At 44.2% G+C, this 24,384-nt stretch overlaps 2 protein-coding genes across 3 annotated transcripts in view; both read right to left on the bottom strand.

The window, feature by feature from the left end:
• RABGAP1 (RAB GTPase activating protein 1) overlaps positions 1 to 24,384 on the bottom strand; it is a 60,784-nt gene that overhangs the window by 10,020 nt on the left and 26,380 nt on the right. For both annotated transcript variants that reach the window (XM_021413775.1, XM_021413776.1), the window contains exons 14-19: positions 6,843 to 6,956; positions 5,848 to 5,922; positions 3,513 to 3,638; positions 2,781 to 2,924; positions 1,157 to 1,198; positions 680 to 808 (exon numbers count right to left, since the gene is read on the bottom strand). In XM_021413775.1, the coding sequence (XP_021269450.1) occupies positions 680 to 808; positions 1,157 to 1,198; positions 2,781 to 2,924; positions 3,513 to 3,638; positions 5,848 to 5,922; positions 6,843 to 6,956 (630 nt within the window). The remainder of the gene's footprint in view (positions 1 to 679; positions 809 to 1,156; positions 1,199 to 2,780; positions 2,925 to 3,512; positions 3,639 to 5,847; positions 5,923 to 6,842; positions 6,957 to 24,384) is intronic.
• Positions 19,231 to 21,476, bottom strand: GPR21 (G protein-coupled receptor 21). The gene is made up of 2 exons (XM_021413794.1): positions 21,394 to 21,476; positions 19,231 to 21,085 (listed from the first exon to the last, which is right to left on the bottom strand). Exon 2 carries the CDS (start codon positions 20,724 to 20,726, stop codon positions 19,680 to 19,682), a length of 1,047 nt encoding a protein of 348 aa, XP_021269469.1. The 5' UTR covers positions 20,727 to 21,085; positions 21,394 to 21,476; the 3' UTR covers positions 19,231 to 19,679.

Raw genomic sequence — 24,384 nt, 5'->3', positions numbered from 1 at the left:
ACCCCCTGAAAACACGCAGCACCCAGGGAAGCAGTGCACAATCTTCACTGTTTGCTTTAACTACTTCACACAGCACTGGGAATGACGGGAGATTCAGCAGAGTGGGAAGAAAAACAAGTTATTTGGAAACGTGAAAGGTAAATGCAGCCATTACACGTGATCCTGACCAGATGCATAACCAATGTCTAATCTGTGGCTACTGTTCAGTGATTGAATGAGTTAAAACAGCTTGCTTACTTCTTTATTACTTCCTAATTTCTACACTAGTGTCAAAAGAAATGCTTGTGTTCTATGGAGAATGCTACTCTGCATACTGCTACTGCTCCAGAATGCTCTGGAAGTTAACATACTAGGGAAGACTGTAATTACACACTGATGCTACAGGAGAATTCTTCTAGGGAATTTTAAGAAGAAAAAAAATGATTTTGAACCATACCAGTATATGTGACCAAAAGCTACTAACTTTGTAACAGTAACTTTTGGCTGGACTTCCATTTAAAGGGTTTATTCTAACGAGCCGATATAAAGCGTATTTCATGTCATTGTATGCGAGACACAGGGGTTAGCGGGAAACAAACACAACAACTCCCACTGCCCCAAACTAAAAAAACGTCACCGTGCATCTCAGAAATGGTGCCCGCTGAAGATATGCTCACAGTCGCTATCGCCACATCGTTACCTTCATGTTACAGGCTAACTCCATCAGCTTTTTTGCATTCTCCTCTGAGCGGTATCTCTTGGGCAGCTGTACACGGAAGAATTTTAAAGCCCCTTCGAAGTCGGTCAGTAACAAGTCATCCTTGGTAGTCTACAGACAAGGAAAGAAAAATCAGCAATTGCAAAGCAGATTTTGGACAATTACCGAATTCCCAGAGATAATATAGCAACAACAGTTTTGTAAAGCTCCCAAGAACATACCTACTTTTTAACCTCCTGTAAATAGTGTTTGTTTCTATTTCTGCAGCTTTCTATTTTCCTGCCACCCCATCCCCCAAAAGCACTCTGCTGCACCGAATATGACAGACAACAGCATATGCAATACAGGAAGATCCTAGCTTAAAAAAAAGAAAACAATTAAGAGGCATTTTAATTTTTGCTGCCTGTGCACAATGGCAACATGGTGCAGAAAACACCGTGTCAGAAGTTGGATACTCACTTTTAATAATCCCAGCGCAACATTAAAGATAACACTTATTCCCTAGAGAGAAAAATAATGACAAAATAAATTAATTTCTCGGTACTTGCAATCCTAGTTTTTAATTTATTCGCAGGACGTTGTTGTTAGTCTCGTTTCTGCGAAGATGGGAACAAGGATGCAAGTGCAAACAGGTCCTACATTAAATTAAAGGGCCAGAGAACGACTTCGCAAACAATTAGGAAGGCATCTTCACTGGACTGCCATTACTGATAGCAAACCAACATTTCAGCACAGGTTTTACTGTCTTAATAGTTCAAAACTCCAAGACAATGAAGGCGCTGCACTTCATTTTTTAAGGACTAGTTGGTCAGCTCAAGATTATTCAATTTTCGTACAGCAACTTCTGAAAACACTGAATTCAAATGCAGCAAGATATACATGAATATATTAATTTCTGGTATTCAAAAGTTGGGATAATTCTTGTAACAAAAAAGAAGGTAACTCACTTTAGGACAGTCTCACATCATTTACTTTGTCACTGCTTGTTAGAGGTGTTTTACTTAAGTTGCCTCATTAATTACGAAGTCCCTATATTCAACAGCAGCATACAACTTCCTGAGGGGCACCTTCCCTAATCACGGCACATTGTTCATCATATTTCAAGACTTTCTTCTCCCAACGAATTTTTTTCCACTCTTATTTTAAAACAGTAAAAAAATTAAATGTTCACTATGAACACATTTACTATTTATGAATTTAAAATGTGTTTCTAAACAAATGTAACTGATTTTCTAGATACCATCTGCTGTCTTCGATTACATTGGCACACGGACAAAGTAAGCAGCAGATGATAACAGAGAAAGGGTAAAACTGACCAGGGAATTTATGAATGCTGAAACCCTTCGGTGTCCAAAATTTAGACAAACTGTACCACTCCACATAAGCAATCACAGATCTGGTGGAGAATGTATGAATAATGCTAATCAGCCAGTAGAAGTAAATCATGAGATAACTTAAGAATGCTTTGGTACACAAATGAATTGTTAATTTATGTTAATGAGCTCCACATCAAATTACACTATTTACCAACATAGTACCAAATATGCCGTTTTAAACATGCATATGTCCAAATCTCGAAGTAAATAATTTTGCTTTCTAACTATATGCTGGAAAGTATAAAGAGACTTCAAGTCTCCTGGAAAAAGGGCCCCAGGCTTGTGAGATCACCAGCACAGAAATCAGCTGAGCTACTCTGGGTGGGTTGGCCTTGTTGCAACCACATTGTATTTAAAAAAAAAAAAAAGTTATCACAGTGTTTAATACAATTTAACAACAGAAGAAAATTGGAATCTTTCATCCACAAATTTGTAAATTCACTTACATCCCACAAGCACTGTATGGAATTACATCCAAATTAAACCGTATTCTGTGAAATAAGATATTACAATCATATATATATTCCTAATTCATTTCTTTAAAATGCTGAGAACTCTTTTCCAATGTGAAAATGTAACACTTCTACGTAAAATTAATTATCACTTGCCTAGCTCTGAAAGAACAGCTAGTAACAAGGATATGAATCCAGACAGTGAGAAAAGGTCAAAAGTTACCAGTAGTGCAAGTCTCCAGTTACAACACATACCTCACATAAGAGTAAGTCAATAATATGGAAGACCATGTAGAGAGGGAATTTTGCCGTGAACAATGTAAGGAACCACTGGGAAGCATACATGTGTGCTTCAAGGCTGATGTCCAGAAAGTGGTTATACAGATCAGGAATGTATTCCTAATAATAATATGGAAAAACAAAGGAAGAAAGAAAGAAAGTTAATTTACACTATTTTGGAGGAGTAGCTGAAGTCCCAAAGTGTAACAGGAGCCGGATAGAACCAATAAATGATGCAGGTTTCCGCATCCACCCGTGCCTGACAGAGCAGCTGCCTGAGATGCTAAAGAACCTTCCAAGGACGCTGAAGGCTCAGCGAGGACGCTCAGAACACTGCATTAAACGCACAGTGAGCCTAGCTCCTGAGCTCACATCCTAGTGAGAAACCCAGGCAGCCGCTAGGCCGACCCTGCAAGGCCGCTCTGCAGCTGTGTGCAGCAAGGCCTCGCTGGGGCAGCTGGTAGGAGAACCACCCCAAGGGGCTGGGCACGTCGGCCCTGAAACCCACTGCGTGCTGCCAGCGGTGGCAGGATGGTCTCTGCTCAGCACACTCTGCTCTCGGAAAGCCTTCAGTATGGCTAGTCCTCACTCTTCCTCCTTACTGAGAGGCTACACACGCTATTCACGTGTAAGATAAGCAGCTTGTTTTGCTCATGTTTTGAACTGCGGGCCCTGATCCGTTCACTTCACACGACTCTGAGCCCCTACCTGCATGAGGCGCTCCAGCTGATAGAACTTGCAGTGCAAATCTTCAAAATTCTGTTTGAAAAGTTCCCTGAGTCCATAATCAAACATGATTTTGACCAGAACACTGAAAGCTTGCTCTTCAGGCATCTGTGAGAAGAAAGCATATTTATCACAGAGCATTTAAATCTTTCATACCGGTTCCATCTGCCCTTACTGTGGTCTCCTCCCTCTTACAGAAAGGCCAAACCGTTACAACTTTTTAACCCACTCCTAGCCAGTTCAAAAGCAACCGAGAGTACTAACACACTAAATGAGAGCTGGCGTTGGAAACTGCACTTCATTCACATTCAGTGGAACAAACCACTTCTCAGTCACCCAACTAAAAATACATCTTTCAGACATCAAGACCAACGCAGCTTCTCGTCGTATTTGTTACACGTCGTGCCAAGATCCTACAGATTTCCAACAGCCTAATTCTGTCACCTACGTAACTAAGACAAATGCAGTATCACCAGAGGATGTTAAACAGGATCTTTCCCTTATTTTTAGCTATATATTTACCTTTTAAAATGACATTAATTACATTTCATGCTTATTTTTCAGCTGCCATGAATAAGACAGACCAGTAATTGCTAACAAAAACTCAATTTATCACAACTCATCACTGGTTTAGGAAAGTTCAATATCACTTTCCTGCCAAAAACCGAAGCTACACTCATCATGGCTTGTCAGTGTTTAGACATTTCTCCCAAACACAAAAAATCAGCTTTCTATATTTTTATAGTATAGTCTGACTTCAGGCCTATCACTTGCTCCTATAAAGGCCAGAACTCCCACCTCAAGCATTCTATTATTAATCTGCAGATGGAGTTTGTTAAAACTGAAGACTTTGCTGCGACACACTAGTCTGGTAGTGACGGACTCCTTTTCTACCACACTTTTCAATCTTCGTATTCCCCAGCAGCTGTACTCCAAAGGCTCATTTCAAAGAAACCTACTTGAAATTCAGCCTTTTTAATGCATACTTTATTTCCACAGGCAATTCCTATCTGTTAAAGAAAGAATTCTAGAATAACACATGATCTGTGCTCCACGAGTCTCTCTAATGCAATGGATATTCAAGAATGGACATAAAACAATGAAAAATCTAACAGGAAGCATGTATGTTTCAGTAGAAGTGTTCAGTTCTCATACCAGGAAGTATCACCCTTCTTGATCTGATTCAGTACAGTAATAAAGAATTAATTGGTCACCAAGCAAATGTTTCATATTACAGTTACAATGAACTAGGAGGTCGTTATGATCAGTCATTTGGCTGACGTTTAAAAGGAACTGAGTTTATGTTATGTTCTGCATCCTCCATTGACTTTACAACATTACGGAAAATACTCCATGAAGACCAGACTTCCACTGAAAACTGCAGAGATGCCTTCATACTCAGCTCTCACTGGTAGCAACAGTCACTAAGAATCAGCTGGGGAGAAGAAATCTCAGAACACTACAGGGCTTCAGAACTGCTCAGTTGCAACTGCCCCTGCTTGCAATACACACACTGATAAAAAGCAGACGTTATTTTAAAAAGGAACGGTCTATAAATAATTTGTACTGATTTCAAATCCTCTCATATTTTCGAAGCATGAGGGAATCTGAAATTTTTGCTTCTGATTTACAGTAAGCACAAATCTCCCTGGCTTCTGAGCACCCAAGCAGTTAAAGGATATTACTCTGCCGAGGTCACTTTTACTTTTAGAATTAAGTTTAAAAAAATACTCTTAACAAAATAAAAAACTATTTTATCCTTCAATAACCTCTAAAACCAAGCACAAAGGCCTACAATGCAGTAGCCCAAATACAGGCAGTATAATGTTCAAAGCACTGAGGCCCACTAGGAAACTGACATCCCCTCAATGCCACAAATACACGACTTCTGTGGACACAAGACATGTGGTGATTAGCAGCCACGCTTCTGACTGACTCCAACAGAAAGATTTTCTAAAAAGCTTAAACCTGACCTTGAAACCCTGTAACAGAAACATTTACAGCGTTGTTTGATACACAAATTCCATGCCTACTAGTGATCATGAGCACAAGCCTGTAGAGTTTCATTTGGGAGGGGTCCTGAAACAGAAACCCAGTGAAATGAACACTGACTGCAGACAAGAATTGTTAAGAGTACTACAGTTAGTTTTAAACAATTTACTATTCTGTCTAAAATCACATTATTATTGACTAACGTTTAAGTGGATGAGCAGCCTGCAACCCCACTAATTCCAGAGTTACCAATGTCAGTCGCAGACACACGGAACAATATTTATTCTTAAACTTAAAACAAACTGGAGAAAAAAACACCACTTACATGTAGGAGCAGCACAGCAGCAAGAAACGACTGGCCTTGACAGTAACCAATCTCTTCATCATAGACAGAATAGGCCTAAAAAAGGAATCAGATCTTTTACAGCATATCTGAACTAAAAGAACGAAGAAGAAAAAACACCGCACTGAACACAGCTCCGTGAAATTTTCATGAGGTGTACTGGTGCCCTTGGTGCCATTCAAATGAGAGGATAACCTGTGCGAAAATCAAACCGTGACAAACAGCAGCAGTGGCTGGTTACAGTAATGCAGCAAGGCTGCTGGAGTCTATTAAGCTACTTATCTGAGAGCTTTTACCCCTGAACAGCTTCAGGGATGTTAGGAGGTCATTTGTGAAAGAGAGAGAAACACCAGTAACACAAAGAAAGAGCGCTAAAAGAGCTCATATTCTTTCTTCATAGCTGCATTTTGCTGATGTTCGTTGCACTCAAATAAAACAATTCAGCTATTTGTTATAAAAGTGAGCTGTAAAGGTGTTGTGCAGGGAGGCCTGTCACAAACACACACATAGGTTTCTACTTCACTCTCTAACTAACTACACTAAATGTGATGAGCAGCCTTCCTGCTTCTAGAGGGAGGGATCCCAATTCTCTCTCCCTGCATTTTAACCATTAGCTGAGGATCTGTTCTGTCCCTGTCTCTACATTCCATCGTTGGATACGAGGGGAAAAAACGACAATTTCTAAACTGAAGCTCACTTCCTCTCCTCAGTCTTGATCCAGGCAGACGTGTCGGGAATCACGTGAAGTTTCTGCACTAAACAACTCAGTGCTCAGGAATCCAGAGGGCTTACTGCTTTAGATCACCTACCTGAATGGCACTATAACCAGGTAAACAACCTCAGTGGAGAACAAGCCAGACTCTGCCTCCAAGACACAGTGAACTAACTGTAATATCTACACGTTCTTCTCAGGTAACAAAGATACATCTGATAATGATTTTAAATATAAGTTAACAGAATAAGAATGTAAAGAATACCTTGCATATTTTGTACAAGGAGTCCTGACCATCTCCTCCAGTATCTTTAAAATAATCATGAGCTGGAAACGTTCGATTGATGTCTCGGGTGATAGCACTGTCTTGTGGAGACTCCTATGACAAAAAGTAAAAATAAAAACTGAGGTAGTATAAACTAAAACACGTCAGAAGAGAATAAATTACTATATGCGAGGGCTGAGAGTGAAGGGATTGACACTGTGTTCTGCGCACTGTTCTAAATTTAACAAATACAGTCTACTCAACCAGAACAGACTGCCTGCAGGCTGGCAGCTCCAGATCACAATCTTGATAGATTTGGTTACCTAAGCACATCTGGGAACAGTCAGTGAGTGGCAGAAAAAGCACATGCACACACACACACACACAAAAGCATTCCAGGACATTGCAGTGCAGACAGCAGCCTTCCCTTGGAGTCCTCCGAAGGCAACGCTGCCTAGTCACATTTCATTTATCTTCAACTGCGGAGGGTAACAAACAATTGTAAGCAGCTGCATGCTGCCGTCCTAAGTTCTTTCATTCATTCTCCTAAACGCTTCAGCTAGAGAAACCACTCCATCCCTTCCATAAAATTAGGCAATACAGATGTAGAAGATTGCATAAGAGCAACATACAGCAAAACATAATAAAACGCAGGGACATTTGCCTACAGGAGCAGGGCAGTTCAGCATCAGGAAGATGAACTTCGTTCTCTACATTTCTCAGATGTAATCGTTTTCAGATGTCTAAAGTGCTTTGAAAGCTGCACAATAAGAAATAGCATACAATTAAAAAAAAACATTAAGAGTGCACAATAGACTGAAAAGATAATTGGAAGAAATACCATGCGAGTCTGCCTCAAGTCCTACACAAAAAGTAGTGAAAACTCCTAGTAGAGATTAAAAGAGTTTGACAAAGCATAATAATTCAATACAGTGAAGAGGGAAACGTAGGCCTTTGCCTCCCAATGGTAATCCAATTTGAATACCACATGATCTCCCTGAAATCAGTGGGCAAGACTGGCCTCAAACAGCCAGCTCTAATGGGATTTGTCAGTATTGCACAGGATGGGTTAGGAGGGATCCTGGTTACTCCCATGGAGAAGTTTCCTGGCAAAAAGTTTCCAGGATATGAAAGAGGTCTGCGTCAGGCACACCACGTGGAACCATAAGCAGTTGTGAACAATGTCCAGCTTAGCCTGAAGTGCCATCTAGGCCAGATTCGGGTTCAGAGGGGGAAAGCAAGCAGGCGGCATTCCCACAGCGGGGTCTTCTAAGGTCTCTGCCAATGTTAAACATGACAGAGAGATGTTGCGATCCATCTCACTCAGTTCATTCAGTTCACTTTGCAAACTATTCCTATTGTAGACGCTTAAGCCAGACTTCATTGTGCTGCACGGAGCCCTGGATATCCTTTGAAAACCAGAAAAACAACATGTTGGGCTGGAATAGCTGCCAGCAGTGGTGGCCGGGAACCAGGGGCCCCCCTCAGAGCAGCGCTGGCACCAGCACAGCAGCGTGTGGGGCTCAGGGACCCACAGCATGGAAGGAAGACCCCTCTGCAAGTTTGTGACCGCCACCAAACGGGAAGGAGAGGCCGGGATGTTGGTGGTAACACAGAAACGAAACCCCTCTGTTTGTCTGCAGATGTTTCCTTTGCCTACCACGGTCCCTCTTTCCACTACCGAAGAGGGCTTTTCCCAGACATCACCTGAATGCTCAGAAATGAATTCTGAGAGCTTTCTGAATAAGGTCTTCCTGATCACTTCTAATTTTTTTTATAAGGTTGCAAGCTTGAATTAGAGTGAAGTATCCTGCTTTGCAAGAGTGCAGGTACTGTTCACTGCCAACAGCAATTTGTGGAAACCGAACAACTGGATTTCCAGAGTGTTACCTGTATTCTGCTGCAATGGCACAGATTACAGAAAATAATCCTAGATCCACTTGCCTTTTAATTTGCTTATTTAATAGCAGAAGCAAAAGCATCTGGTTGGAAACTTATAGGCCAGGCTTCACTGTCATTATGACTAAAGAGAATAATCAGCGGTCTCTGGCTTTGCGTGACTTGTGCAGCACTCGACTCCTGTGTTCCAGTACAACTCTTCAAGCAATCTGTAAGGCTAGTTCCTGCAGCTGAAACACAGCTCAGCAAGAGAAAAATCAGCGGAAATGATAAGGTTTAAAAATGCTTTTCAAACCATGGCTTTGAAATCTCTCCATTAGTACAAACTGCTGCAATCCAAGCATTGTGCAACCTTTTCTTTACTCCTATTTTTATACCTTGCTGTGAGAATTGGCTCAATGGGCAATTTCTCATGCTTTCAGAGGACTGGGAACTGAAGGAAACCCTTCTGAACCCACACCCTTCACAAACTGGAATTGAAAAATAGAAAGCTAAGAATGACAGGAAGAAAAAGAAAGTAATAAAGAAAACAGAATGGAAAACAGCCATGAGAACTGAGGCAAGCGCAGTAAAGATTAAAATTCTCACATGAGTTCACTGCTCCAAAGGAAAGCAGGAAAATGTGGATGCTCAGACTAAGAACATACCTCTCCTTCCCCTTTGTTGTGTGCTTTAAAATATTAGTGGAGTTTTGCTAAAAACTTCCTCTCCTGCTGATTCAAAAAGAAACTACAAGAGTAATTATGGAAACTAGGATGCAGTCTAGCAGATAACAGCTCATCTAATTCATCAGCCTTTCTATACAAACATACTGGTTCCCACCTGCTAAGATGGATACACGTACAGAGCATTTTCCTTGTACTTTTCTCCAAAGTTTAGCATGTTTATGATCCTTCCTGGGAGCACCATCCCAGGATGTGCAAGCCCTGGCATGCAGCTGCAGTCTTGACCAATGTCTTCAGATTGAGACTGGGCTATATCAGAAGCGGTTTCTGTAGCTTAAGCCACACTTCAAAGACATGGAAGAGCTGGAGTTGACAGTGCCTCTTCATAGGGCCGAGACAAATTTGAATTCAAACACCCTCCTCATAAGAAAACAAAACTCAAACTCTGCAAAATTCTCACTCTCGTCACCATGGAATCCACTTTCACACTGCAATTACTCAGGGAGGTCCCACTGACTTTGCAGTGGTGGTTTTGTCATACACTCAGAAATTACTGCGAGAAGAAAGGGCTCGAGATGCCATCAACCAGCCAACGTTTACACGCTTCACCCAGGCTCTGATCAGCAGGCAGCACGCTGCTGCAGGGCGCAGGCACGGTGCTGAAGAGAGCAGCAAGTCAGCTCACAGCTTCCAGCAGTCACAAGGAGCAGAAAAAGCCAAAGCTGCTTGAATCTTTTACAGACAGCAGCAAGGACAGCATTGCACACTACGGGTAAGTGGTTCTGAAAAGATCCGTACATCTCACATACATTCCAAAATACTGAAAGGTCACTGGGTAGCTATTCTTAATGTTTGCATGACGCTACGTCACCAAACTGATTTATTTTGCAGGTTAATGGCATTCCCAAGATTACTTTTGATAAGCACTATTGGTACTGACTTTTACCCAGAGTGCATTTCCTGGACATGTCTTGGACCAAAGCTGTGTGCAAGGATTTTAGCACACAGAATTATACCCAGTACTGAGACCTTAAGGAGGTACTACGAAAGCCACTTCCAAAGCAACACATTTGTTAGCTTCTCACGAGATACGCTGCCCTTGGAATGTAAGCGTTACCCGGAGTAAGCACTTACCGGGAACATTCACAAATGGTGGTATTCGTGGAAATAAAATGAATGGTTTAGAGAAACACCTGCAATTTGATACAATAGTGCACTGATACAGCATACTTTCAGTCCAAATATGGCAATATAGAGCAATTCTAAAAATAAAAGTGAATCCCTTGTGATATCCAGCCCTTTAGCTGTGTTCATTTCCTTTTAGGGCTCAAGTTTCCCACAGGAAAATTATAGAGAGGAGTTTGCCTTCAGCTCCCCACATCACGTCTGGGTAAAGCACAAACACACAACGCATGATGGAAGGCTGTCCTGCTCTCGGCGATTGCGTTAAAACCAGACTACTGAGAACAATAAAGATACGAGGAAAAACCCACCCGCTCCAACATGAACACACCTTCACCACCGCCCGGTCACATAAAAGTCATCTGAGACAAGACGTGAAAACGTGTGACGTATCATTTATTTCTTAAACGTATTTATGATCCATTCAGACCTTTCAAATAAAGTGTACAAGTGCATTTCAGAATAAAAAACTACACTCTTCACACAGCTCTGTAGAACACGACATTTCAAGAAACTTGAAGCAAAAACTTCCTAGTAAACCACCCATGCATCCTTTGGCTACAATAACATCACTGATCAACAAGTACTGCTATTCAATTCTGAGTTTCCCTTTAAAGAGAAGGAGCATCCTCAAATACGCTGCCCCTTCCAAAGACCTCTCTTTAAAGAGAGAATATCAAATAAATTAGCTAGGCTTTAGGCAAAACAGTAAGGCTACCGAGTACTGTTGATGCATGATCCATACATTTGGCGAACAGGCAATCCTAGGCTACGTGAAACACGTCAACAGCCCTTGAAAATTTAGTAGTATCAAGATTACATCAGTTCAAAACAAACGGCAGACAAAGATGTAACCAGTGGAACAATCACTGAAATATGTGCAGTTTCTCTTAGGATGGGAAGTGCTGACAGACTCAGAAAAGTGTTTATAAAATTCGCTAAGAACCACACTGACATTCTTAAAATTACATATTTTACAAAGCCCTAAACTGTGTGACTGTACAACTCTACCACATTAAACCGTCTGTTTTAAAAATACATACATATATCCGTATGTATGTACATCTACAGCAAAGAGGAAACAAGCCAAGAGATGTATGACAGCCAGAGTACAGATCATCTCAAAGGGAATAATACATTTCTTTGAGTTTTAATACCTCATAGCAAAAATACCTCTTGGAAACAATTATGCAAAGATTTAGCATCAGGTATTTACATAGTTCAGTTTAACGTAGTTCACTTAATATTTAAAAATATGTGAGTTATTTTAAATCAGTAACACTTGTAGGTTTTGGCTCAACTATACTTTTTCCTATTATCGCCCTTAGCCAAAAAATCAGCGACAGAAATGTCTGAGAACAGCGGGGAGAAGTATCCCTCTCCCCCATATTTTAACAACAATTCTGAGTTGGCACAAAATACGTATTTATGGAGCCACAACGATAACCGTTCCTCAGCTGTCCTGAGCATCCCAGCGCCCACCTTCACCTCCTCCCCTTCCCCGGGCACCAACAGAACAAATCCAGGCAGAGCTGAGGAACGCGGAGGGGCCTTTTCCGATTCCTTAACACTCAGCACCGCATCACAGCTCAACACGGCGTGACGGGGCCTGAAGGGTCGGACTGGCTCCAAGTCACCTGTCTGCTTTTCCACTCTGCTTCCGTGGATTTGTTTCCTGCAGTCCTTCATAGCAGGGGTTTCACACTCACACCCCTTGCACACCTTATAATACAAAACAATTTCCAGCATTGAAAGGGGCACAAAGTTTCTACAAACACACACACGCATTCCTATGTGTGACTTTGTACACTCTCGGCCTTTTCACTGACACTCAGGAAAGAAGCACCAGCCGTGGCACTGCTCGCCTGCAGAGCTGGACTGCCTCCCCACCCGATTCCTCACAGCAACCCTCAGACCGACGACAAACCATCGCCAAAATCATCTGAGCAGCGGCTTCTGCTGTCCCCGTGACTGTGAAGGAGCAGACACAGGTGGAAGGAGCGGACAAGAGAGCATCCTTGAAAGGAATATCGCTCCACTGTATTTTGTTCAGCAAAGCAACCTAAAAGCACACGCATGCATAGCCTCCCATGCTTGCAGTTTAACTGTAAACAGCACGTGGAAAAAGAAAAACAATTTAAAAAGGTACTAATACAATTCTGAACTCCCTGAAGAAAAGACATACCCACGAGTATTAAGAACAGTAAGAAAGCTCATCATTAGCAATTGCAAACTCATTTCCATCCTGTTGCATTCATTAAAGGAATACAAAATTGAATCTAGTGTCTACATGCTAGAATTACAATAGAAACTTGATTTCAAAGGTTACATCTGGAGAGAAATCTATCAGCATAGCAACTTGCAAAACACTGTGCTGTACAGCATCTCCAAAGACATCACTCTGTGAAGACAACACGCGTGATGCCAAATCCCTTCAGGCAGCTCCAAAGCATGGCTGGAGGGAGCCCTGCTTCCTGCGACCGAAGGATTAACCGCGCCTTTATTTCGAGTAGGTTTTAATGACGACAATTTGCCCCCAAGAAATACCGAATCCCCCAAAAACAGAGGTGATCAGGAACACACCAAGCACCTTACCGCCCTCGGGGATTTATTCTTTGTACGCTAAACATCGATTCCTTTGACAGCATCTACAGAAAATGTTTTAAAAAACGTTTTTATGAAACACTCTTAATCCTCAGTAACGCTAATATTTAAAAATATTTCACAGTGTTGTACTAATGTAACTTCATAAAACGAGCATCTTCAGTCAGCTAAAGCTCAAAGCCTTACGCTATATTAAAATAGTCCAAAGTTTTCACGCACACACAACTATCACTAGCACTATAAATATACCTACGCCACTTCAGTGCGAAGTCTGGCTGTACTTCCCCTGACAAATCCCTCGGTGCTCCTGCCAGCATATTAGAACGTCACCCTTTACTCATCTAATTACTGATTTTCAAGGATTCACTTACAGTTGAAATCCCCAAAGAACTTTTTTCCAATTTACAATAAAGGAATGACTTTTTTTGATCAAGCATTTGATTGCTCCTCTCGTGCGAGTTCCCTAGCAGCGAAGGATGACACATATGCACAGCAAGACTTGTGGAGTTCATCTTTAGGAGGGGCTGCTTCAACTATGTGACTTTTGAACCGAAGGGCCTCCAGCAACACCCGAGAAGCCAAGGCTTTAATTCCAGAACTACCATCCTCATTGTACCAGCACGCAGAGCCCATTGCCAGCTGGGCTGCGCTGCTGGGATCCGCTCGGAGCTGCCTCGCCACCCCGGCGCTTCCAGGCCAACGCGTGGATGGGGATCACTCCTGTCTCTGAGTTTCAGTAACTGCAAATCCACGAGGTGGAGAATCAGCTCTGACTGGACAGACCGTCCAAGTGCATGCAGGTTGCAAAGAAACAACTTGAATGAGGATGCAAGTGCATAAAGCTTACGTTAACATTTTCACTAAGTGCCAAAGCTCAAGAGATGCAAACATTTTACAGGTGAAAGCCGCAAACACTTCCTTGCACCAACCACTACACACACCCAGAGCAGACAGACGGTGCCTTGTTCGACACGGCGATGGGAGCAAGAGCTGCAGAGCAGCAGAAGTCAGCAAGGAGCAGAGAACCACGAGCATAGCTCTCTGCCTAACTGTATTTCAGACCTGGAGAACCTCGTGTCACAGCAGGGAGGCAGAAAGCCAGCTACGCCAGCTGTACCAAGCAAGGCTCGGCCGCGCCGGCTCACCCACGCTGTGCCACTGCAGCCGAGCAGCAACAGAGCAGGAGAATCCCTGCTCCCAGTCCGGGCAGAACCCGAGCGCTGCAGCACAGCAAAAAAGGTTAACTCCATCTTTACAACAATGTGTTGTAAACAATGTGACCCAAACTAAATACTCCATTGTGTTGACACAACTGCAGCTTACATCATACCAGAAGTGCACACACGGCGCTGTCCCACAGGTTTCTTTTGTTTGTTTCCACTGGCAGCAACTTTCGGTTTCTTTCTCTAAATATAATGACCTGATTTTACACATACTACATTTTAATTTTCAAAAGCTTTCCTCTTCCAAAAGCTTTTGACGTATACAACTTCAGCTTGCCTCTGCTTCTCTGCAGAAGACCTCGTTCAAAGTGGTGACTGCAATGCATAGGCAGTAAGGGAAATGACAACCTTGAAGCTTTAAGATGCCAGCCTCAAGTCAGAAGACTCCTAGGGTAAAATGGATTGTTTCCGTGATAGGGAGCTCTCTCATCATCCCAAAGGAGGGACTGGAAAGAGACGAGCAGGGAACAGACACATCCAGGCTACAGAACAGGGAGGAAGCACTGCGTTCCTGGGGAGAACCAAGGGGCCCGGCCTGGGCCTCCTCCAGCTTCTGCCTTCCTGGGAGCCTCAGCAGCACAGTCCCAAGGCTTGCAAGGTGCCCATTCCTTCTCCCACTGTCAGACAAAAACCGTGGAGGCTTTACACCTCTTGCATCAGGTACAAATGTGCTTTTTCAGCTTCAGATAGAATCGGTGGTGAGGTATAGTTCAAGTTTATTCTGAATGGAATCACTGAAAGGATGTGCCACTGCATTCTGCAAAGCGGGAGATGGGAAGAGCAGGGTTTTTAACCTTAAGAACAACGTAAGGACCAGGTCAGGCAGATGTTTTAGCAGATGCTTCAAGTACGCAGCGCTAAAGATGCGTTTAAACAACGATTAAATAAAACCTTCAAAACGTCCACCTTCTCATACAGAATTATAACTACAGCAGATGAATAAAGTCATTGGAAAAAAATAAAACGGGCCCTTTGTTTGTCACGTCTAGAGGTTGGCTCCAACGCTTAGATATTAGTTCCTAAGAAAAATACTTTCTAAAGCACCAACCTGAGTTAAAGGTACAAGTTAAACCAACTTCAAATCCAGATGTGGAATAAGAGCAGACAGAAAAGTTTGGCTTCTTGGCTCATAAAGGTTTGATACAGCTGTTAACAACAAAACAAATATGAAAAAGCTGCTTATCAATTTTTCATACTGAATATTTCCAATTTCACAGGACATATACCCTTTGGAAGTGCCTTTTTTCAGAACAGATAAACTACTGAAATTTACGACTTCTTACACTTAAAACCTTTTTATGCAAAGGGGAAAGGAGCGATACCTCAGAGATGTAGCACAGGGCTAAGATTTGGGAATTCTCATTTAAGTTTCTGTTTGGAGAAAGACCCTTCCCACAGCCTTGTGCTGCTCCTGAATCCCCTGTGCCTCCATTCTTTGTCCCAATTTCTTCCTGTAGAAGATTTACGACAAATATTCATGACTGTCCTTTGGCACTCTGACACAGTGCCACGTCGGAATTCCAGCTAAGAGAAACAAATTTTTGAGTAAGAAGCTTAAAATACAAGTACCATCCCTCTGACAGTAAATAAAGACTTCAGAAACCAGTAATATTTAATAAAAAACTAACAGCAGATGACAACAAAACTTTTGCTTCACACACGAGATACCTGTTGTATTAGAAATACTGTCACTCGATTAAAAATTATTAAAGTGATAATTCACAGATTTTCTCCCAGCCTACCTGGAAAACAGCAATGCCACCAAAGCCCAAACTTCCACTCTTAGTTTTTTTAATGATAAGCACTCAATGAAGCAAATAATTCTGAGAAGTTGTGCGTATAGAAACCTTATCCTGTGGTACTACAAGAAATCTACTGAATTCCACCCTGTAAAATGGACCTTGCAGCAGCTTAATTTGAAAGTGAGGCAGTTAACTCTAATAAAAAATAAATGTATTGTCTAAGATGGAATTTCAAAATTAGTTCATTTAACTATACCACAACACACAATTTTTATGAAGATATAATTTGGTTTCTGTATTGTCTCCATTGTGGCGTTCATATACACAATGCTCTTGATACCAATTTCTAAATTACCAGGCACGCTCTGACACAGATACAGCCAAGAAAGGATTAGTTTCATATGGACCATGATGAAAGCGATCCAAGTGGAAAGCCTGCCGCCTAACAATTCATAGCACATATTGTGATGAAAAGGACTACTGTGCCTCATGTTAACTCCACGAGGAAGGATGTTGAATGGACTGCTGAGCAAACAAGGTCATACTTTCCAAAAGTATTTCTTGCGCAGTTGGCACGGGGACCAAGAATCGCCTCCATGCGGTTTCGCTGAAGACAGAGGAGTCAAATGATACGAATATTTAAAGCACCTCATCACCTATAAACCTTGTCCAACCTGAAGCTGACAGGGAAAATGTGACTTAAAATCTAAAAAGCAGATAAATTAGCACAGGCAGAATGGGAAATATCTGACAACTAATGAACCAGGCAACCGATGCGATATTAAGAAATGCCTGAAAATGCCGGATGAAACCAGAACGCTTCAGCTGGCTGCAATTCAGCTCTTCTTATCCCAGGAGAGACTTCCAGATTCTGACTTTCGCCTCTCACGGAAATCACCTGAGCTGATGAAGACTTTGAGATGAGCGTGAGTGAATGAAAGCCTAGCTGTTAGGAATATTATAATATGTAAGTGAATATTATTCCGTTGCAAGCAACAACGGCTGCAAATATCCATCTAAATCTGTACCAATCGCTACACTAAGTACAACTCCAGGCTCACACCTCAAGCAGCAACTGCTTCAACTCAAGTTAAACCTCCATGCCATCACTAAGCCCTGGCAATTTATGCTAAAGTTCCATATTCTCAAAACCTAGCACCGAATACTCCTAATTAAACCTTTTGTTCATGCCACAAGATGTGGAGGAAAAAAACCCGTTTATCCTCCCGCTTCCACTTAAACCAGAAATGGCCATATTTAGGGTTTTAGGCCCTAGCAGATTTTTTTTCTTCCATTAAATTTAATCAAATGCTATTTGAATGCTAGATTGCATCACTTCGAAGATGAAATGTTAGCTAAGGTGAAGAGTCAGAGAAAAGCTACCGGGAGTCTACCTGAGAGGCTGTTCCAAAAATACCACACAGAAATGCTTCGATATTAGTGACTAAAGCCCTCAAACTGCTCCCTAAAGCCCACCCATGCCATGATACCTACGAAACACTAGAGAACAATTAGCCAGCTGTGAGCTTACAGCACCATTTATAAATGACTCACCGCACTGCTATGCTCCGCTCCACCCACCAAGGCTGCCCGGCACCGTCAGGTGTCTCAACCAAACTTCACACTGCCAGAGCTTAGCGGAACGAATCACCTCTACGGTGTCTGTGCAAAGATGATGGCATAAGCCCTTAACCTAGACAATGCCTTAGTATGAGAGACAACAAGCCATGTTGTGAGGGCACTGGGATTTAGATGAACGAAGGAGGACGCTCATCTGGACAGGCTTGGACTATGGATGGAACACTGAATGCAGACCATGACATGGCTTTGTCCCAGGGCAAACCACGGGAGACCAGGGACTGGAGCTCCCAGCAGATCACAAAGGAGGGAACGTGTGTGCTTGCAGGACCACTAAAAAAAAAAAAAGAGATCATCTTGGTCAATGACAATAGCAGACCTGAAAACAAATATACAGTCTTTCCTTTGGCTAAGGGAAATACATCAGTTCTAAAACGCTCTTCTGAAACTAACTTTCGCTACTTCTTTTCCTTTCCCAGTACGACAAGTGTAAACCAACGTGACTTTAATACAATAGCTCAAAGAATTCCCCACAGTCACAGCATCGAACGCACGGAGCAGGAGCGCAACGCAGCGAGGGACCGCAGGCAGCGCCAGGCTAGGGCTGCAAAGGACAATGCAGATATAACGCATTGTTATAGGACGTGGTTCACAAATGCTTTCATATTCCAATACAACATCAGTAAAAAGACATTCTTTTGAAAAACCAATCAATTTGAGGGCTGTACTGAATTCCTAACAGCGTTACAATACTCAAAAACACTTCGTTTCAGCAAGCCTGAGAAGAGCTGTGGTCAGTGAGACACTGTTTCTCAGATACTGTACATTGTTTGACCAGTTAAATATGTGTTTGCCAACAGGATTTAGCTCCTGCTATATTCGAACCATCTTTAATCCCTGGAATCCTAAAGAAAAATGTCTCTGATTTAGCTCTGCACACTTATGAATAACTCAAATACTACAGTTAAATTTACAGCATAGTTCCCTTAGCTGTTTAGAAGACAATTGTTTTCTTTCCTTTCCTCCTAAGTTCTAGTATGTAAAATATCAAAAGAATTTAGATTAAAGAAAAGGGGAGGGGGGGGGGAGAACATGTTATTTTTAAAGTTGTTCTTGAGAAAATTTCCACACAAAAATGTGGCATTTCTCCACTGTTTGGAGAGTAATTTTCACATGTTGGCACCATTCTCAAGCGGCTGCCACAATTCTGGTATCATAAAATGACAAGTATTTTTCTCTTAGCTTATCAAAACACATTTTATTTAACTGCTAGATGTGGTCTGATTCAAGTTTTTCTTACTTGACAACAACTAGGAAAATGCAGACGCTGTACTCTGATTGCACACATGCAGCCAACCAGAGGAACGGGACGCGGAACCGGGGACGGTTCAGATCAGGGCGCTGCACTCGTGGCTCCATGAGACAACGTTCACGCAAAAACACTCGCATTGTTCACCACTGTTCTGGAAGTCCTGTCTAGGTAGCACTGAAAAACAAATTGTTTGGGTGCTGGAAAACTTTGTCAATATACTTTGGCATATACTAAAAAATCCCTGTAATATACCATATACCGTGACATTTCCACTTCAGATCTATCATTTACATGTGAAGCACGAATCTCAAAAGAACCTAGCAGAACTGTAAGAAAGACTACATTTTGCTGAAGCTCTCAGACACCCACTCCATTCAGTCACACCAGCTGGAGAGGTAAGTGTCAAGATACAGCTTTATTCTTAAAAACGAATATGGAGGTGAAACTCCACAGCCGCCTCCACAGCAATAAATTTTTTAAAGTGAAACCACAACGATATGTGCTCCTGATTCCTCTATGTCAGCAGCATTTCTCAGAAACCTTTTTGCAAATCTGGACATCATAAAATCGTATTTAACTTTTTGCAAATTACAGAGTTGTCCCTGCACTTCCCAGTCAAGCTGATAGGTGTCTTAGACATGACATCCATTGGAAGATCTTTTGCTCCTAGAGGTAGAGGAGTCCTTGGCTACCCTCTGTCTAGCACAAGAGGCACAAATCGCCCCCGAGAGACGCTTCAGCCCCTTCTGAAAGACACTGTTGGAGAGGCTGTAGATGACACAGTTGCAAAAACTGTTGCTAATGGCAAGCCAAGTGGTCAAGAAGGATGCAACGCGGTTACTATAGACATTGGAGCTCTCCAGCAGAAAATAGATTATGTAGGGCAACCAGAGGATGTAGAAGACACTGGTGATACGGAAAAGAACCATGGCGTAGCGCTTGTCCGGGCAGGGCTGCGCCTCCCCTGCCTCCCCGTCCTGAGAGCTGAAGCGCACCCGCCTCTCGTTGATCTCCTTGGTGTGCTGCTGGCAGATGCGGAAGATGTTGAAGTACGTGAAGCAGACAATGAAAGCTGCCGGGGCGTACAGCATCACCACGATGAAGAGAGTGAAATAGGGATCGGTGTTCCAGGAATTGGCACACCACTGAAACACGTCCCCGTGGTATCCAGGCTTTCCCCAGTGAAAGGAGGGTAAGAAGACCAGGCAGGAGTACAGCCAAATTACCAGGATGCAGATCCGCAGTCTCCACGGGGTGACCAGCGTGTTGTAGGTCAGCGGCTTGGTGATGGCAATGTACCTGTCAATACTGATGCATGCCAAAGAGGCCATGGAGACGCTCTTCAGCACCGATACCACGTAACCAAAGATTTGGCAAACCAAAGACTCACTTAAAACAACCGGATAGTGCAGCAGAGACAAAGAAGGCACCAGACAGCTCACGCCCACCAGGAGGTCAGCATACGCCATAGTCTGGATGAAGTAACTGGTGGTGTGGTGGTTCAGCAGAGGTGCACAGTGAAAGACAAATATCACAATAATGTTGCCCGAAATAATCAGCACCATGAGGAACACAATAATAACCACTTCCAGGAGGCAAAAATTGATGGTCTCCAAATAGCTGATGGCCAGGAGACAGAATGGCCGGCCACTCTGGTTGCCAACCAAAGAGGAGTTCATCTTGAGCACTGCAGTGATCTCTACTTCATGCTCCTGCCTGCTGCCTGCAGCCGCCCCAGGCAGCTGCTGTCATTGCGGCTGGGGCTCTGTGTGCAGCAATGTCAGAACCGGAGCTCGGGTCCCCAGGGCCGCTCCAGCTGCCGCTGCTGTGCATTGTCTGCAGCGCGATGCCCCTTTAAGCCCGGCTCCGCGCTGCTACCGGCGCACGGGGACCCGGCGGCAGTCATGTCAGCAACTTCACGCAGACACGGGGCTGCTATTAGAGCCCTCTGGGTGGGCTGCTTGCCTCAGGAGGGATGAGGGATGGGGAAGAGGGAGAAGGAGCCTCCGTCGAGCGCGGATGAGAGTCCTCCCGAACGCTGACAGAAGAGAAGGGGAAAGCGTTTTACAGCATCATCCCCGCCCCGCTCCCGCCGCCTCCAGCCCCACGCCCTGCTCCGCTGCTCCCCGCCGCCCGCCCCGGGCCCACCGAGCGGCGGCTCCCGGTCCGCGCCTCCCGCGGCCGCCCGTGCGGAGGGATGCGCGGAGGGGCGGGGGGCGCAGCCCCGCTCTCCTGGCTCCATCTTGCGCGCCGCTTTGTTCGCCCGCCCCGCCGGGATCGCGTCCCTCCGGCCCCGCCGCCCCCCGCCCGGCCCGGGGCTCCGCGCGGCCGCGGCCCGGCCCTCACCTGCCGCCGGCGAACAAAAGCCCCGCGCGTCCCCGGCGAGCGCGGCGGCTCCGCTCTGCCCGGCGCTGCGGAGCCGGGGGAGGGGACGGCGGGAGGAAGGGGAGGGAGGCGGGCAGGAGCGCGGGGGAGGGCGCGGCGCCGGCGGGGACCCGGCCGGGCCCCCCCGCAGCCCCCGCCCCGGGCCCGGGAAGGGCCGAGCCCCGCGGAGCCGCGGGATCGCCGGTGCCTCCCCCTGCACCCGCTGCGGGCCGCGAGCGGCGCCTCACCCTGCGCGACCTCGGAGCCCAGGGCAAGGCAGCGGGTCCCCGCAGCGCGGCGGCTGCCGCCCGGTCCTGCGGGCGCGCCGTGCCCTGCCCCGCTCCATCACCGCCCCTGCAGGGCGGGCGGCCGCGGTCCGAGCAGGGAGGCGAGAGTGGATGTCTGGCGGGACTTCAGGCTTCTCTATGGGAGCCCTGATGGGGAAATGCCCATTCTGCGGGGGAAACAACGTCTTTTTCCTGGCGTAGTTTGTGTTGCTTAGGAGACACCTGAAACCAAGGGCATCCGAGCTGAGAGATGCAGTTCACTGGTAATTCAGGTGCTGCTCTGAAGGGTAAGTCACCTCCTGCATACGTGCACGCAAAATGCAAAGGCATCGCTGTCACTGACAGTACCCAACACGAACTAAACCAGCTCTACAAAACAAAAAGCTTGCTGGCATTCCAGAGAGCAGTGGTGCACAGGAGTCACACCACCAACAAATCCTGCCACGCGTATTTGGCCAGAAATGCCTCTCCCCTGCATCCAAGGCGTGGATGTCGTAACGGGATGCTGCTATCTCATTTGCCCAACGAGAGGAAAACACCTGAGAGCATCTTCCCCACTCAACGTGCTGCAAAGCACATGCCCGAGAGAGGTGGAGGCTCATTCTGAGCCCAGGGCCAGGAGCTGCTCACCGAGCTGAGCTGACCGGCAGCGGAGCGGGGTGAGGCTCTTCGGAAACCCAAGTCCCTTGGTCCAAAATGAAAGCATGCAACTGTCACCCGTACCAGCTCAAATCCACAATCTGGATCCAACCGAAACCCAACATTTTGGTTAACGTAAGCTAAGCTTTTGTTGCACTGTTGGATACCCAATGGAAAAGGAGTTACAGCCAATGGAACAGATCTCAAAGCCATCACACTGCAACACTTGGGATTTCAGCTGACCTGTAGGTAGAGAGCCATTTTACAATGTGTTTCTACCGGTCAAAAACCTTGGCTGGACAACACCATGACTTGGCAGATTTTGACTCAGTCTCCTACAGAAGTCTGAAAACAAACATGTCATTTTTCCACCCCTTTCCCCCCAAATATCACTTTACTATTGTCCTTCATTTATGTTATAATTTATGGCATTTCTACTCATGGAAAATTAAGTACAAGAACTGTAGCTAGGAAACATAAACTTTGAATTAAATTTAGGCAAGTGTATTGTGGTTATACAAAAAACAAGCTATGATTGAATTACTGCCGGAGAAACGATATCCTATCTTTCCAAAGCAGAGAATGATTTACATACCAATTGATTCACATAGTATTTCTGGCTCCTTAGGCATGAATAGGCACATTATAAACATCCTTAGGAAAACAGCACACATTGAACTTTAAATATATCTCAGATATTTAAAAATAAGGTAGTATTGGAAATCCTGAGACTGCCCAGAACAACGTCTGGTTGCTCAAATTTCAAAACAAAAGATGTTCCTCTAAATCAAAAAGTCCTCCACGTTTTATTTTTATTAGCGGTCCAAGCTTGCCTCCTACACAGCCAACAGGTATTTCTACGTAAGAGAATGTTTTCCTCCAGCTGACAGCCCCATGTTCCTTCAGCACAGGGTAACAGCTCTGTTCTGTGTCCAGGCCAACCTACAGCTCCTCACCGCACGCAGCCCAGCCCTGACCATGATCTCACACGGACTCTCTGAAGCCTCCCTGCCCAGAGGCCGAGCGGCACGGTGACCTGCAGCAGCCTGGGGAGGCTGTAACTGGAATCAGAAAAGGTGACCGAGCGGGATATAACCCTACCTGCCACACCTGGAGCGAGAGATCAGCGCTCTGGTCAAGTGCACGAGCAGCCAACCCAGAGTCATCTCTAACAGATGTGAAAATGTGTGTTTTTGGTAGCTGAGACCTGGGATTCTGGGTACCGGTCACTGAAAATACTTCTGCATTTAGGCATTTCTCCCACTCTGTACAGTGATACAGTACAACCTCATCTGAGACTATTAAAAGGTATTCAAGAACTCAAAGTTACAATGAGAACTCTTGGGAGACCTACTGCTTATAAAAGATAATTAAACTTCTATCACCGCATGATCAAAACTCATCAAAGAAGGGATCTGCAAGTTCAGGCGCACCAACGGCAAGCCTATGTCATACTTCTCCCGTACCATGCTTCACAGATGTAAGTTAAGTCTAATTTCAATTAATTATACACAATTGTGGCCCTCTGTACTCCTAGAAAATTGCACGGATTCCTCTTAACGGAACACATGGAATCCTGATTGCGACACATGGAAAATAAATGTTAGTCACCCACAGCTAAAGCACTGCTGTATTTTATGCCACTGATGAAGCAACCCATTCACTCAAATAATGGTACTGACATTTCAATTTCTTCATTAAAAATTAGCATAATTTGCACCAAGACTGAGGGAGTATTTGGTAGAACTTGTATACTGTAATTCTCTGTCCATGGAGACAAAGAAGGGGAAAACAAGAACGTGAATAGCAAGAGGCCTAATCTAGGAAAAACTGGAAGGAGCCAACTCTAACCAGGCTATGACTCCTATCAGAAATGTAACCCCAGGGAAACATCCCAGGACAGCCCTCTGCCACTGCATTTTATTTATTTATTTTTAGTTAGTACCACAAGATGTCCCTCTCATGTTGATTTTTCCTTAATACAGTGTATTTATCTGGTACAACAGCTCATGTTTGGGTTGGTTTTTTTTGTTTGTTTAATCCTTCC

The sequence above is a fragment of the Numida meleagris genome, chromosome 16, assembly GCF_002078875.1.
Source record: "Numida meleagris isolate 19003 breed g44 Domestic line chromosome 16, NumMel1.0, whole genome shotgun sequence".
Lineage (NCBI taxonomy): Eukaryota > Metazoa > Chordata > Aves > Galliformes > Numididae > Numida > Numida meleagris.
Note: the sequence above shows the minus strand (reverse complement) of the source record. Positions and strands in the feature narration are given on the sequence as shown.